The 11941-nt window shown below is 50.6% G+C and overlaps 2 protein-coding genes across 5 annotated transcripts in view; one reads left to right on the forward strand and one right to left on the reverse strand.

Annotated features, from left to right (window-relative positions):
• PQBP1 (polyglutamine binding protein 1) overlaps positions 1-2383 on the reverse strand; it is a 5074-nt gene extending 2691 nt beyond the window's left edge. For 2 of the 4 annotated variants that reach the window (XM_008571432.1, XM_008571430.1), the window contains exons 1-2: positions 2255-2383; positions 1766-1850 (exon numbers count right to left, since the gene is read on the reverse strand). In XM_008571432.1, coding sequence (XP_008569654.1) covers positions 1766-1832 — 67 coding nt within the window. In that variant the 5' untranslated portion in view covers positions 1833-1850; positions 2255-2383. Of the gene's footprint in view, positions 1-1765; positions 1851-1954; positions 1993-2254 lie in introns of all 4 variants that reach the window. The other 2 variants (XM_008571431.1, XM_008571433.1) reach the window with 2 other exon arrangements.
• Positions 2384-2502: 119 nt separating this feature from the next.
• Positions 2503-7583, forward strand: TIMM17B (translocase of inner mitochondrial membrane 17 homolog B (yeast)). Its single transcript, XM_008571435.1, has 6 exons — positions 2503-2610; positions 3451-3550; positions 5574-5637; positions 6762-6890; positions 7007-7117; positions 7210-7583. The coding sequence occupies exons 1-6, from the start codon at positions 2585-2587 to the stop codon at positions 7296-7298; spliced, it is 519 nt and encodes a 172-aa protein (XP_008569657.1). The 5' UTR covers positions 2503-2584; the 3' UTR covers positions 7299-7583.
• The last annotated feature ends 4358 nt before the right edge of the window (positions 7584-11941 follow it).

Consider the following 11941-nt stretch of genomic DNA (forward strand, 5'->3'; position numbering starts at 1 on the left):
ATTCTCTCAAGGTCCATCCATGTTGTTGCAAATGGCAGTATTTCATTCGTTTTTATAGCTGAGTAGTATTCCGTTGTGTAGATATACCACATTTTCCGTATCCACTCATCCGATGATGGACATTTGGGCTGGTTCCAACTCTTGGCTATTGTAAAGAGCGCTGCAATGAACATTGGGGAACAGGTATACCTTCGACTTGATGATTTCCATTCCTTTGGGTATATTCCCAGCAGTAGGATAGCTGGATCATATGGTAGATAAAAAATTTTTTTTAAAAATTATCCATATCTATTCAATTCCTATGTTCAGATAGTATGTGACACTGTTATTCAAATTTATTTAGGGCTGGCTGGTTAGCTCAGTTGGTTAGAGCACAGCCTTATAACACTCAGGTCACGGGTTCAGATCCCTATAGAGGCCAGCCAGCGAAAAGAAAGACAAATTTATTTAGATAAAGTGAGTTTGACTAGCACGGGGTTTATCTGAAAATATATCCAATCCATTCAGCTTCCAAGCTCAATGATTACAGGGTTTCTGAGTCCTGTATATTGAGTAGTAAGAGTTTGGACAGCAAGGGATTTATCCAAACATTGCTCTGAATCCATCCAGTTCCTGAGGCCTGACACATAGTAAGCCTGCAACAGATGTCAATATCAGTAGAATAAAAAAAGTCTTATCAGCTCGGTGCCTGGCCCTCAGTAAGCCTATAACAGATTTCAGCTGTGGATACCATTAACAACGAAACCTATGTGCAGCAACAGCATACTACCTGTCACACAGTAGGCCCAAAATAGATGTCAGCTGTAATCACCAGTATTGTTAATAAGATATGTTCTATCAGCAGAGGGCCTAGTACTCCCTAGGCTTAAAAGAAATATAAATAATCATTATCAGTATTATTAACGACAAGTTCTATGCCTGACATGCAGTAGGCTTGTAATAGATGTCAATTATCAAGAAGGAGAAAATAAGAAGCATTTTGCAGTGCCTGGTACAACACAGCCCAAGATAGAGGCCAGCTTTTAGTATAATTGACAATAAGGTGTAACTAACACCAGAAGCACAATAGGCTTAAATGACAGATCCTCACCATCATCTTATACTGTTAACCATAATGTGTATGACAGGCTCTTAGGCCGAAAATACATGTCAATTATTGATATGGTGAACAATAAGGTATACGTCACTACTACAGTGCCAGTCACGACAATACCTCTTAAATACATGCAATTCATCAGTACAGTAAACAGCAAATTATCAACATCCTGCAACTGCACTTGGCACACAGGAAACTGCAGCAGATGTTAGCCATCCTTCCTATTAGATATATGTAATCACCGCCATGGATTGAACTTGGCATACAATAGGCCCAAAATAGGCATCAGCTATCAGTATTGTTAAGGATGAACTATCGATCCTCCCCGCCCCCCACCCCAGTGCTTGGCACGCGGTAGGAATGGGTGTCAGGAATCCACATTGTTAAAAATGAAATGTCTGGGCCGAGCCGGTGGCGCACTCGGGAGGGTGCGGTGCTGGGAGCGCGGCAGCGCTCCCGCCGCGGGTTCGGATCCTATATAGGGATTACCGGTGCGCTCACAGCGCTCACTGGCTGAGCGCGGTGCGGCCGGTCTCAAAAAGGACAAAAAAAAAATGAAATGTCACTCTACTGCTTAGTGCACATGCTAGGTATCAAGTATCCGTATCAACAACGAAGTGTCTGTCAAGCCTGGCACATGACAGGCTCATCTGGTCTTAGCTCTCTCACCGGGCTCCAGATGTTTGAGGATGCCTCTCTTGGCCAAGCGGGTCTGCAGCGCAACGGGCAGCGGCATAGCGGGTAACAGACTGACCTGGGGATGTACGGACAGACTAAAAACCAGCTCAGATGAGGATTCGAATCTGGATCCAGTAACCTAGTGCCTCCCACCAGCATATACTCAGGACCCCCACGTACCCAACTGCACCAGTAGCTTGGCGGACGGAACCTACGCGCTAAAAGGTGAAAGAAATAGGTGGCAATATCATGAAAACTCTCACCAACCCTCCTCTCGAGAGTGCTCCAGGACCTAGTTCCTCTCCCAGGCCCAGGCTCCGCCCACCACCGAAGGAGCCAAGCGCGGCTCCCCCGCACCCTAGCAATGGGCTCACCCAACATCCCCTAAAGACTGCCGGGTGGGAGGAACCAAGGCGCTGGGATGGGGGAGCAGAGTGCAGCACTTCCAATCCAAAAAAATGCGCCCACCCCTGACCTTACCAATACAGTCGTGCAAGTAGTGGAAGGCTGTCGGACCGGCCGCTCTCTCGTCGCCGCTATGATCACCAGGATGACACGACTCTTTCCTCAAAGAACAGAATGAGATCCTCCCTCCTTGAGCCTCGCACTAACTGAGCGACGCTCAAGCTGCACCGAACAGATGACGCAGGCCTGGGTGGCCAATGAGAGTGCGCTCATGGCCTGACGTATAGCGAAGCGACCGAATCGTGGTCCTGGAATAGATGGAAAGCTCGGGCGCCTGTGTGCGTTTACTCTGGGGGCGTGTCCCGGCTGGGGTCGGAAGTGACTCCGCGGCCAGACGCCGGCGCCATGGAGGAGTACGCTCGGGAGCCTTGGTACGGCGATGGGCACAGGCATCGGGACTGTTGCTGCGGCGCCAAGGCCGGGCTGGGAGGCGGGCGGGGGAGGCACCGGCCACAAAGTGCCACGTCTCAGACATGGGAGACTCTTAGAAACGTATCTCCTTCCGCTCCCCCAACTTGGTTCCTCCCACTCGGGCTCCGTTAGTAGGGGGCACACTGTGTGCCTGGAGAAGGTGCGGTGCAGGACGACCCACGCCACATTTCCCGATTTCGTATCTCCTAGTCCCTGTTTGTTAACGAAAAGAAACACGCTGGTCGAATCCATTCCAGCCGGGGGGTGGTGAGGTGTTCAGCATAAATCCCCAGAGTTGCCACGCGTGATTTTTCCCAGGTCGCTTTTGTTTGGGGGGCGGGGCGTGGACGAGCTTATAGAGGGCAAGGAGAGGGTGATGGATCCTCCAAAGGGTGGAAGGGGCGGGGCTTGGTGGGACATGCTCATTGTCGGAGGAGGGGGCACAACCCCGAACTGCTTTAATTACAATACTAGCAAGTTCACACATCTACGGCGCTTATCGACACGTACCAACTCCTTCATGTGTCAATTAATTTAATCTTTGATAGGAGTAAAGTAGTTGGCTGATTTCCTGGTTGGCTGCAAAGGAGAGGGGTGAACAGGGAAAAGACTAATATTTTCCCCTTTTGCCCCATTTCTCACTTTAATGAGGGAAAAAAGGACTAGCTCGTTATTATCAGAAGTGTTTTTTCCCACTCGTGAACTTCCCATTCAGGCGACTTGGCTTCTCCCAGTCGGAAAGGGTCCATGTGGCCCTGGAAAGGGCTCACATTAACCCAATCCTCCCCTTCCCTTCGCAGCCCATGGCGAATTGTGGATGATTGCGGTGGAGCCTTCACTATGGGTGTCATCGGTGGCGGAGTCTTCCAGGCCATCAAGGGCTTCCGCAATGCCCCTGTTGTGAGTCCAGGCCTTCCCAGGGTGGTGTGTGGGTCAGCTACCTTGCCCGCACGGGATACTGCTCTGAAAACTGCTTGGAGCTGCCACTCACATGTACTTAGTCATTCTGGTGCCTGCTCACCAAGCCTGTGGCGATCCTGGCTCCTGGATCTGGAGTTTTAGGGGAACTGTAAACATGGCCTCTGCCCCGCCCCCACGCCCCCTCAACTGGAGCTCCTCTGCAGAAATGTTGTGCTGTCAAAACAGTCATCACCGGGCCGACCCCGTGGCGCACTCGGGAGAGTGTGGCGCTGTGAGCGTAGCTACGCTCCCGCCGCGGGTTCGGATCCTATATAAGAATGGCCGATGCGCTCACTCGTAATAACTTCGTATAGCATACATTATACGAAGTTATACGATAGCACCTTTGGTCTATGCGCAACTCACAGATCAAAACAGAGGACTAAAATAGGGGTTGATGATGCTATTTACATGTGTGATTCCTGCTGTCTTCTTGTTAGTAGCTTTAATATAATAGAAGACCTTGTCTGTTTTGTAATTAACACATCTTTACTGGAGAGATATTTGGAAGTGATTGCTGTGAATATACTGGTTAGTAAAATAAACACAATCACACACCACTTTAGATTTTACCTAGAGGTAGATTCTGAGTCAGAAACCTAGATAGAGGGAAGTGACAAGAGTTTAATTGGCAGAGGGAGGACAGCTTTAAAGTTGAGGAAAACCCTTTTAATTTAACATAATCAATTCTGTCTCCTGCCACTCACCCTACCCGCCGAGATCATCTCATCAAATGTCATAGCTTTATTTATTTATTTATTTATTTATTTATTTTAATTAAAAGATGACCGGTAAGGGGATCTTAACCCTTGACTTGGTGTTGTCAGCACCACGCTCACCCAGTGAGCTAAGCGGCCATCCCTGTATGGGATCCAAACCTTTGGCCTTGGTGTTATCAGCACCACACTCTCCCGAGTGAGCCATGGGCTGGTCCCTACATCTCTCTTTTAAAAATACAAAAAAGATACAAAAGTAAAAGATAGCAAACCAAATGTAATCTTTCCTGACCCCATATTCTCGTCATAGCTTTAAATGGCATCCATTTGCCAAGGTCTCTGCAATTTATATACAGTTGGTCTCCACATCTGTGGGTTCAAGCAACCACAGATCGAAAATATTTGGGGAAAAATAAAAAATATTACAAACAATACAGTACAACTATTTGCATAGCATTTACATTGTATTAGGTATTATGAGTAATCTTGAGATGATTTAAAGTACATAGGAGAATGTGCATAGATTATATGCCAGTGCTACACTGTTTTATATCAGTGACTGGTGTTCCTGGAACCAATGGCCTTTGGATACCAAGGGACAACTGTATCTAGACCTATTACTCCTGGAATTCTCCCATCCAAGCATTAACCAAGCCTGACCCTGCTTAGCTTGAGTTCAGAGGAGGTTTGGTACATTCAGGGTGGTATGGCTGTAGAGAATTCCTGGAATTCTCTTTCCTGGATTTTTGCCCAAGTTTCTCATACTCAAGGTCTCAGCACAAATACCCCTTAAAGAGGCCTTTCCTGACCCCTCAGCCACAATCATATCTCTTAATCCTGTTTCCTCTAAAGTGCATATTGCTGTCTGAAGCTATCTTCTTTATCTGTACCCTTGCTTAGGGTCTGTCTCTCCCACTATAATGTGAGCTTTGAGAGGATAGGGGCCAGATCTACCTTGTTCACTGCTGTATCCCTGCATACAGCATGATGCCTGGCACATTGCAGGTGCTCATTAATCATTTATTCAATGAATGCATGAACAAATGAATGAATTAGAACTTCTCAACCCAGCTCTGAGAACACTCATGTGGGGTGCTCCCCAACCCCGTAGTTCTTGGCTGCTTTTCCACATCTCTACCTCTTATACCCCTAACAGGTCTCCCATCTCCTTCCCTCTCTTAAAAACTAGAAACCCTATTTGCCGATGGCCTCGACCCTGCCCTGACTCCCTTCCTTACTTTCTGCAGGGAATTCGACACCGGTTGAGAGGTAGTGTCAACGCCATGAGGATCCGAGCCCCCCAGATTGGAGGTGAGGGGTCTGAGGGGACATAGGAGGTGTGATGGCAAAGTTGGGGATGGTTGATCCTTTGGGTCTAGACTGCAAGTTGGGGGTCCAGATTCCTGCCCCAACTCTGCCTGGGTGGTATTTCCCAACAATTGAATATGGAGGAGCAAGAATGTAGGGTTTTTTTAAAGATGACCGGTAAGGGGATCTTAACCCTTGACTTTGTGTTGTCAGCACCATGCTCACCCAGTGAGCTAACCGGCCATCCCTATATGGGATCCGAACCCGTGGCCTTGGTGTTGTCAGCACCATGCTCACCCAGTGAGCTAACCGGCCATCCCTATATGGGATCCGAACCCGTGGCCTTGGTGTTGTCAGCACCATGCTCACCCAGTGAGCTAACCGGCCATCCCTATATGGGATCCGAACCCGTGGCCTTGGTGTTGTCAGCACCAAACTCTCCTGAGTGAGCTACGGGCTGGCCCGGGTTCTGGAGTTTAAATCCAGGCCCTGGCTCTTCCCTGCTTTGTGAACTTGGGTAGTGGCTTAACCTCTCTGAACCTCATCTGTGACATGGGGATGATGATAACAGTAACCACCTTATCAGTAGTTTTGTAATTTATGTAATTTATGTATTAGTAGTACTTACCAAGTGCTGGTTGCTATGCTAAGCACTTCAGTAATATTAACTAATTTAAAATTGCAGAAGTCAAATACAACAGTACCTCGAACAGGTCCTGGCATACAGTAAGCCCTCAGTAAACATTTTAACTATCATATTATTAGCCAGCTTTCCTAACCTGTTTCCTTCTCTCTGAAATCAAAATCAGAATTCCAACTCTATATGGTGATTACAAAGATCATAGTTGCTCTGTTTAAAGCCATATAAAGATAAATCTGCATGTAAACATTTGTCAACTCCCTATAAAGGTGAAGGGAGTGTCCATGGCAATTATAGGCAGCTTGAAGTGAGAGCTACCACAAGATGGTGAAAGGCAGGGAATATTCCCTGGGAGTTTGCTATCTGTCTGTGTCTGGGTTTCTCCCCATTCTTGACCAGAGCATTCAGGTTTTGGAAGTCCTCAACCCCTGAGATGTGAATTATTGGGAATTCCAAGGAATACTAATTAGGCCTCGTCCCCCGACAGGTAGCTTCGCGGTGTGGGGGGGCCTGTTCTCCACCATCGACTGCGGTCTGGTGCAGCTGCGTGGCAAGGAAGATCCCTGGAACTCCATCACTAGTGGAGCACTGACTGGGGCCGTGCTGGCTGCCCGCAGTGAGTGTCCCCAGCCCCTGCCACGTCCCTAGCCCCTGTTCCAGCCCTTGTCCCTGCCCCTTCCACCCTGTTCTGCCTGCCATCACCTCTGTCTCTCTGCCCCTTAACTCCCCCAGGTGGCCCATTGGCCATGGTGGGCTCGGCAATGATGGGGGGCATCCTCTTGGCCCTCATCGAGGGTGTCGGCATCCTCCTCACTCGCTACACTGCCCAGCAGTTCCGCAATGGTGAGTGCCTGGTGGACGATGGTCACGGAGAGGTGGGATATGCCCCGCCTGGCCTCCTCTTCTCATCCTTAACCTGATTTTCCCCTCTCCAGTGCCCCCGTTCCTGGAGGACCCCAGCCAGCTGCCCCCTAAGGAGGGTACCCCGGCCCCAGACTATCCCAGCTATCAGCAATACCACTGAGGAAGCGACCGCCTAACACCGCCACCGTGGGAGCTGCTCCTCGGTTCCCTCCCCAATGATCTACCTCGAAGGGAGGGCTGGCTCCCAGTTAGCCCTGGGACCCTCTAGAGAGGGCCTCTATATTGCTCCTTTGTCCCAGGGAGGGGGTGGGGCACCCCAGCTGCCCTGATAGATGGGTCCCCTTTTTCTCAGGGCACCCCAGCCCCACACTCACATGTAACAAGCTCTTACCCAGCTCCTTCGTGTGGCACCCTGATGAATATTTAAAGCCAGTTTTAAGATGCCTGTGTTTGTACTCTTTGAGCCACTCGTGAGAGCCCCTCTCAGGACAAGGGGTAGAGCCCTCTCGGGGGACTTGGAAGACCTAGGACTGAGAGTCCCAAAGCCAGTGGGCTCTAGTGAATGTTTGTGGAATGAATGAGCAGGAAGGGGCATGAACAAAGGCGAATTAGGTAGACGAATGCAGGTGTGTGGGGCCAAGCAATGACTCATGAGCAGAGCAGCAGGCTTGGGAAGGAAGTAAGTGAATGCAGGATTGCAGGCAGTGGGGTGGTTCTGCACTTTGCACCCCTGAACACGATACACCGCACAGTGATATCCCTGGCCCCCCACAACCCCCATAGCCAAGGCTGGGGAATCTGACCTCACGAGGAGTCCTTTCTTTCCAATTGTGAAGAGAATCCGCTTCCATGTGGTTTCACCATGGACCTGGGATGTAAGTAGGGGCAGGGAGACCCAACTTGCTCTAAGAACGTGCCCTGTGTCCATTTCCTGTTCTATCACAGAGACAGTTTTGCTCCCCCATACTCAGTGTTGTCAGTTATAAAGGGCAACTATAGAATAACTAGAAATGAGTTTTCTTTTTTTTTTTCCTCTCTCCTTTTTGTCTTTTTTCGTGACCGGCAACGGATCGCAACCCTCAGTGTCGCGCCCGTACTGGACCGGGACCGGCAACAGGATTGCAACACTCCGTGTTGCGTCCGCACCTCGCTCAGCCAGTGAGCGGCCAGTCTGTATGTGGGATCCGAACCCTTGGCGGGAGTGCCACCGCACTCCCAAGCGGCGCACTGTAGCAGTGCGCCACCGGGCCGGCCCCTAGAAATGAGTTTTCATTTTGGGGTGGGGGAGTTAAGGGAAAGAGATTTTTCAGGGACATCGACCAAAACACTGTTACTTCTGTGCAGACTTCTACATGGGTGGGGCAAACATTGTTTCCACAGGGCTGCAAAAGTTTGCTGAGGAGTCAAAGGTTTCTTCTTCACAAACTGCTTCAGTGCAGGTGGCCTCATGGGAGACATAAAAACCTTTTCCTGCAAGCCGTTGCAAAGAAGTGAAAACGCCCTCTCTTCCATACCAAACCCGTTCATGGGGGTGCAAAAGTCGAGACCCGTGGCCTCCCAAGGTCCCGACCAGGACCTGGCGATCCTCAGAGGTGACAGAGCTACGACACCTCCTGCTTGAATTACTCAGTGCCAGGCGGTGTGGGCCACCAGACCGAGGGCCCACAGGGAGGGCAGACGGTAGCCGGTGCTGTGCACACACCTCTCAGCGCCCCAGCAGGGCATGGGCCTCGAACTCGCGGCTCCCCGGACACTCTGGCAGCAGCACTGGGCACACCTCTGTGGGGTTGGGGCGCCAGTCAGATCTAGGGTATCCTTGGCCCTGACCTTTCACGTATCTCCTCCGGGCCACTACCTCCTTGGGTCCCGCCCCTTCTGCACACCGAGGCCCCGCCCCCTCGGGGGTCTTCCTGCAGACCCATCCTCCCTGTATTTCCAGGCCTCGCTCTTCAGTCAAGCACTGCTCCACTAGCCTGCCAGGCCTTTCCCTCCCACGAGCCCGTAGGCTCCATCCTTCCCAAGCATGCTGGGCCCGCCCTTTCCTGTCTCGGTTGCTGCCCTCTACGACTGCTGCGGGCACTGCCGCCTCTACACTGATGCGCCTCCGCCTCCCGATAAATTCAACCTAACTTGAAAATAAACCGCACGTCGACAATGCATTTGCTACACCTACCCTCCTAAATATAGCTTAGCCTAGCCTACCTTCGACGTGCTTAGAACACTCACATTAGCCCACAGTTGGGCAGAATCATCTAACTCAAAGCACTATAACATCATACAAAATGTTGAACACCTTATGTAATTGGTTGAATACTGTACTGCAAGTGAAAAACAATGGTCGTGTGGGTACTCGGAGTGCGGTTTCTACCGAATGAATGACTATCGGTTTTGCGCCATCCTAAAGTGGAAAAATCGTAAGCCGAAGCATCGTGAATTGGGACCGTCTGTACACGGACTCGGCTTCCTCTGAGGCCGAGGTCCTCCTGTATGTCCCTGACCCCTCCGAGTGTGCTCCGCTCCTGCACGCCCCTTACTGTCCGCAGGCTCCCGCCGTCCGCAGTCTCTGGACCCCACCTCTTCCCATCTTAAGGCCCTGGCCCTGCAGGTACCTCTGAACACCGCGGCGCCCCGCCCTCCTCTCCCACCCCTGGCACCTCGGTCGCAGTCTCTGGGCCGGAGGGCGCAGCACCCGCGGGGCCTTGGAGCGGTTCTCCTGCGCGCCCTCGGCCCGGATAGCTAGACTGCTCGTGGCGACCTTCAGGCCTGGCTCCTCCGGCCGCTGGCTGGGGTGGAACCGAGTCACGGGGCGGGGAGGAGCGGGGTGGCCGGGTCCTCGGGTCCCGCTCTCGGCCTGACCTGGGCCCCGCGCGGGCCTCCTCCGGTTCCTGAAAGGGGAATTCGGGGTCGGACCCGGGTTGTTTCGACGGGGAGAGGCTACAGAGACCAAGAGAAGGCGGGAGATGGAGAGAAGGCAAGAGGACGACAGAAACGGAGATGGAGAGAGAAAAACATAAAAGGACAGACATGCACATAGGGAGATACAGAGACCATGATGGAGAGATGGAAAGAGGTGGGGGCAGAGAGAGACATGCAAGAGATCAATGAAAAGAGACAGAAACAAGAAGAAAGGGCAGAGACTGTAAGAAATAAGCAGAACCCGCGTGAGGGTCAGAAATGCAGGTAGGGAGACAGCGTTTCGACACAGGCAGAGGCAGAAGAGAAGCCAGAAGAGGATGGTTCTGGCTGGCTTCAGGGGCTAGGCCTCCTGCCCACTCACCCTCTAACCGAAGGGCCGCACGGAAACAGATGCCTGGCCTGCATCCTCTTTCTGTCTCTCTCTGCGGGTCTATCTCTCTAACGCCTCTAATTTAATGCCATCTGCTTCCAGCAAGGATTTCAGCGGCTCTGCCTCAAGTTCTTCCTTCCTGTCTTCTTCCCCAGTTCCTCCCTGTCTTAGCCCCATGTCTGCCTCTGTCTTGATCTGTCTGTCAGCATCCTCCCCCATTTTTCTGCTCTGGTCTCCCTGACTGGTGGCTCTCACACTCCCTGAGGCCCCTGGGTTGGCCATCCACCTATCTGTATGGGGAGAAGGGAAAATATTTGGTGAGCAAAGGGGCTTAAGGAGGTGGACAGAATAAGGGAAGAGCAAGGGGGTCCAGCTCTGCCAGTGGGGTGGGGATCATCCTAGCCACTTCCTCAAGAAGAGGCCCTAAAAGGCTAAGGAGAGAGAGGGACAGGCATGGGGAAATCAAAGACAGGCAAAGAGAGAGAGAGTGAGAGAATCGAAAGGACAAAGAGAAAGACAGCCCAAGAAAGAGAAGCCAGGGTTTACAGAGAGATCAGAGGAGAGACAGAGATGAGTAAAAAAGACAATAAAAAAGAGCTGGCCCGTGGCTCACTCGGGAGAGTGTGATGCTGATAACACCAAGGCCATGGGTTCGGATCCTATATAGGGATGGCCGGTTCGCTCACTAGGTGAGCGTGGTGCTGACAACACCAAGCCAAGGACTGAGATTCCCTTACCAGCCATCTTAAAAAAAAAAAAAAAAGACAGGAAAAAGATAAACAGAAGGAAAGTGAGAAGGAGATAGAGACAGACTGAGGAAAACAGAGATAGCAGGAGAAAAAGAAAAATGGGCAGAGAGAGTCCGAATGAGATAGAGAATGTAAAAAAGACAAAAGTTAGACAGTCAAACCAGAGAGAAGGGGGTGAGAAAGTTGAGGTTGCTGATCTGAGTGTTTGTATTTCCTCTGTTCTCTTACTGGCAGTTGGAGAACAGCGCCAGACAGGTGGGGCAGCTCTGACCCTCCCCAACCCCTTACCACTTGGAGACAGACCTTTAGAGATCAATGCTCTGATGTTGGCAACTGGGAACCATCTCAGCGGGCCATTTAGGACCAACCTCTGGAACTGACAAATGGGGTTCATCCCTGGGAAATCTGCAGTGTCATCATATTACCTGCAAGCAGGTGGAAGAGGAGGGATGTGCCAATAATCACTTCTGAGGTGACAGGGAAACCTTTCTTTGGTTATCCTCATTTGCATAGGAGGAATCTGAAGCACAAAGAGGTGAAGCAACTTGCCCATGGCTATACTGCCTGAAAGTGGCAAAGCTGGAATTTAAGTCCTTGTTTATAGTGCATAGAGTTTCAGAGATGTCATTTACAAGATAATTTCCAGGACAATATATTCTGAATTGTAATTACTGTGGTCATTCGAAGGTTTTCACAAGCTATAGCAACATTTTTGAGCCCCCTTTGTTAAAGTAATAATTTTTTTTTTTTTTTTTTTTTTTTTTTTTT

The sequence above is a fragment of the Galeopterus variegatus genome, unplaced genomic scaffold (assembly GCF_000696425.1).
Source record: "Galeopterus variegatus unplaced genomic scaffold, G_variegatus-3.0.2 Scaffold688, whole genome shotgun sequence".
NCBI classification, from domain to species: Eukaryota; Metazoa; Chordata; class Mammalia; order Dermoptera; family Cynocephalidae; genus Galeopterus; species Galeopterus variegatus.

Excerpts from the sequence above, each read along its gene's own strand:
- TIMM17B (XM_008571435.1), top strand. The coding sequence starts at position 2,585 with ATGGAGGAGTACGCTCGGGAGCCTTG. Across the intron at positions 2,611-3,450 it reads GAGTACGCTCGGGAGCCTTG|CCCATGGCGAATTGTGGATG; the intron begins GTACGGCGATGG and ends TTCCCTTCGCAG. Across the intron at positions 7,118-7,209 it reads TGCCCAGCAGTTCCGCAATG|TGCCCCCGTTCCTGGAGGAC; the intron begins GTGAGTGCCTGG and ends TCCCCTCTCCAG.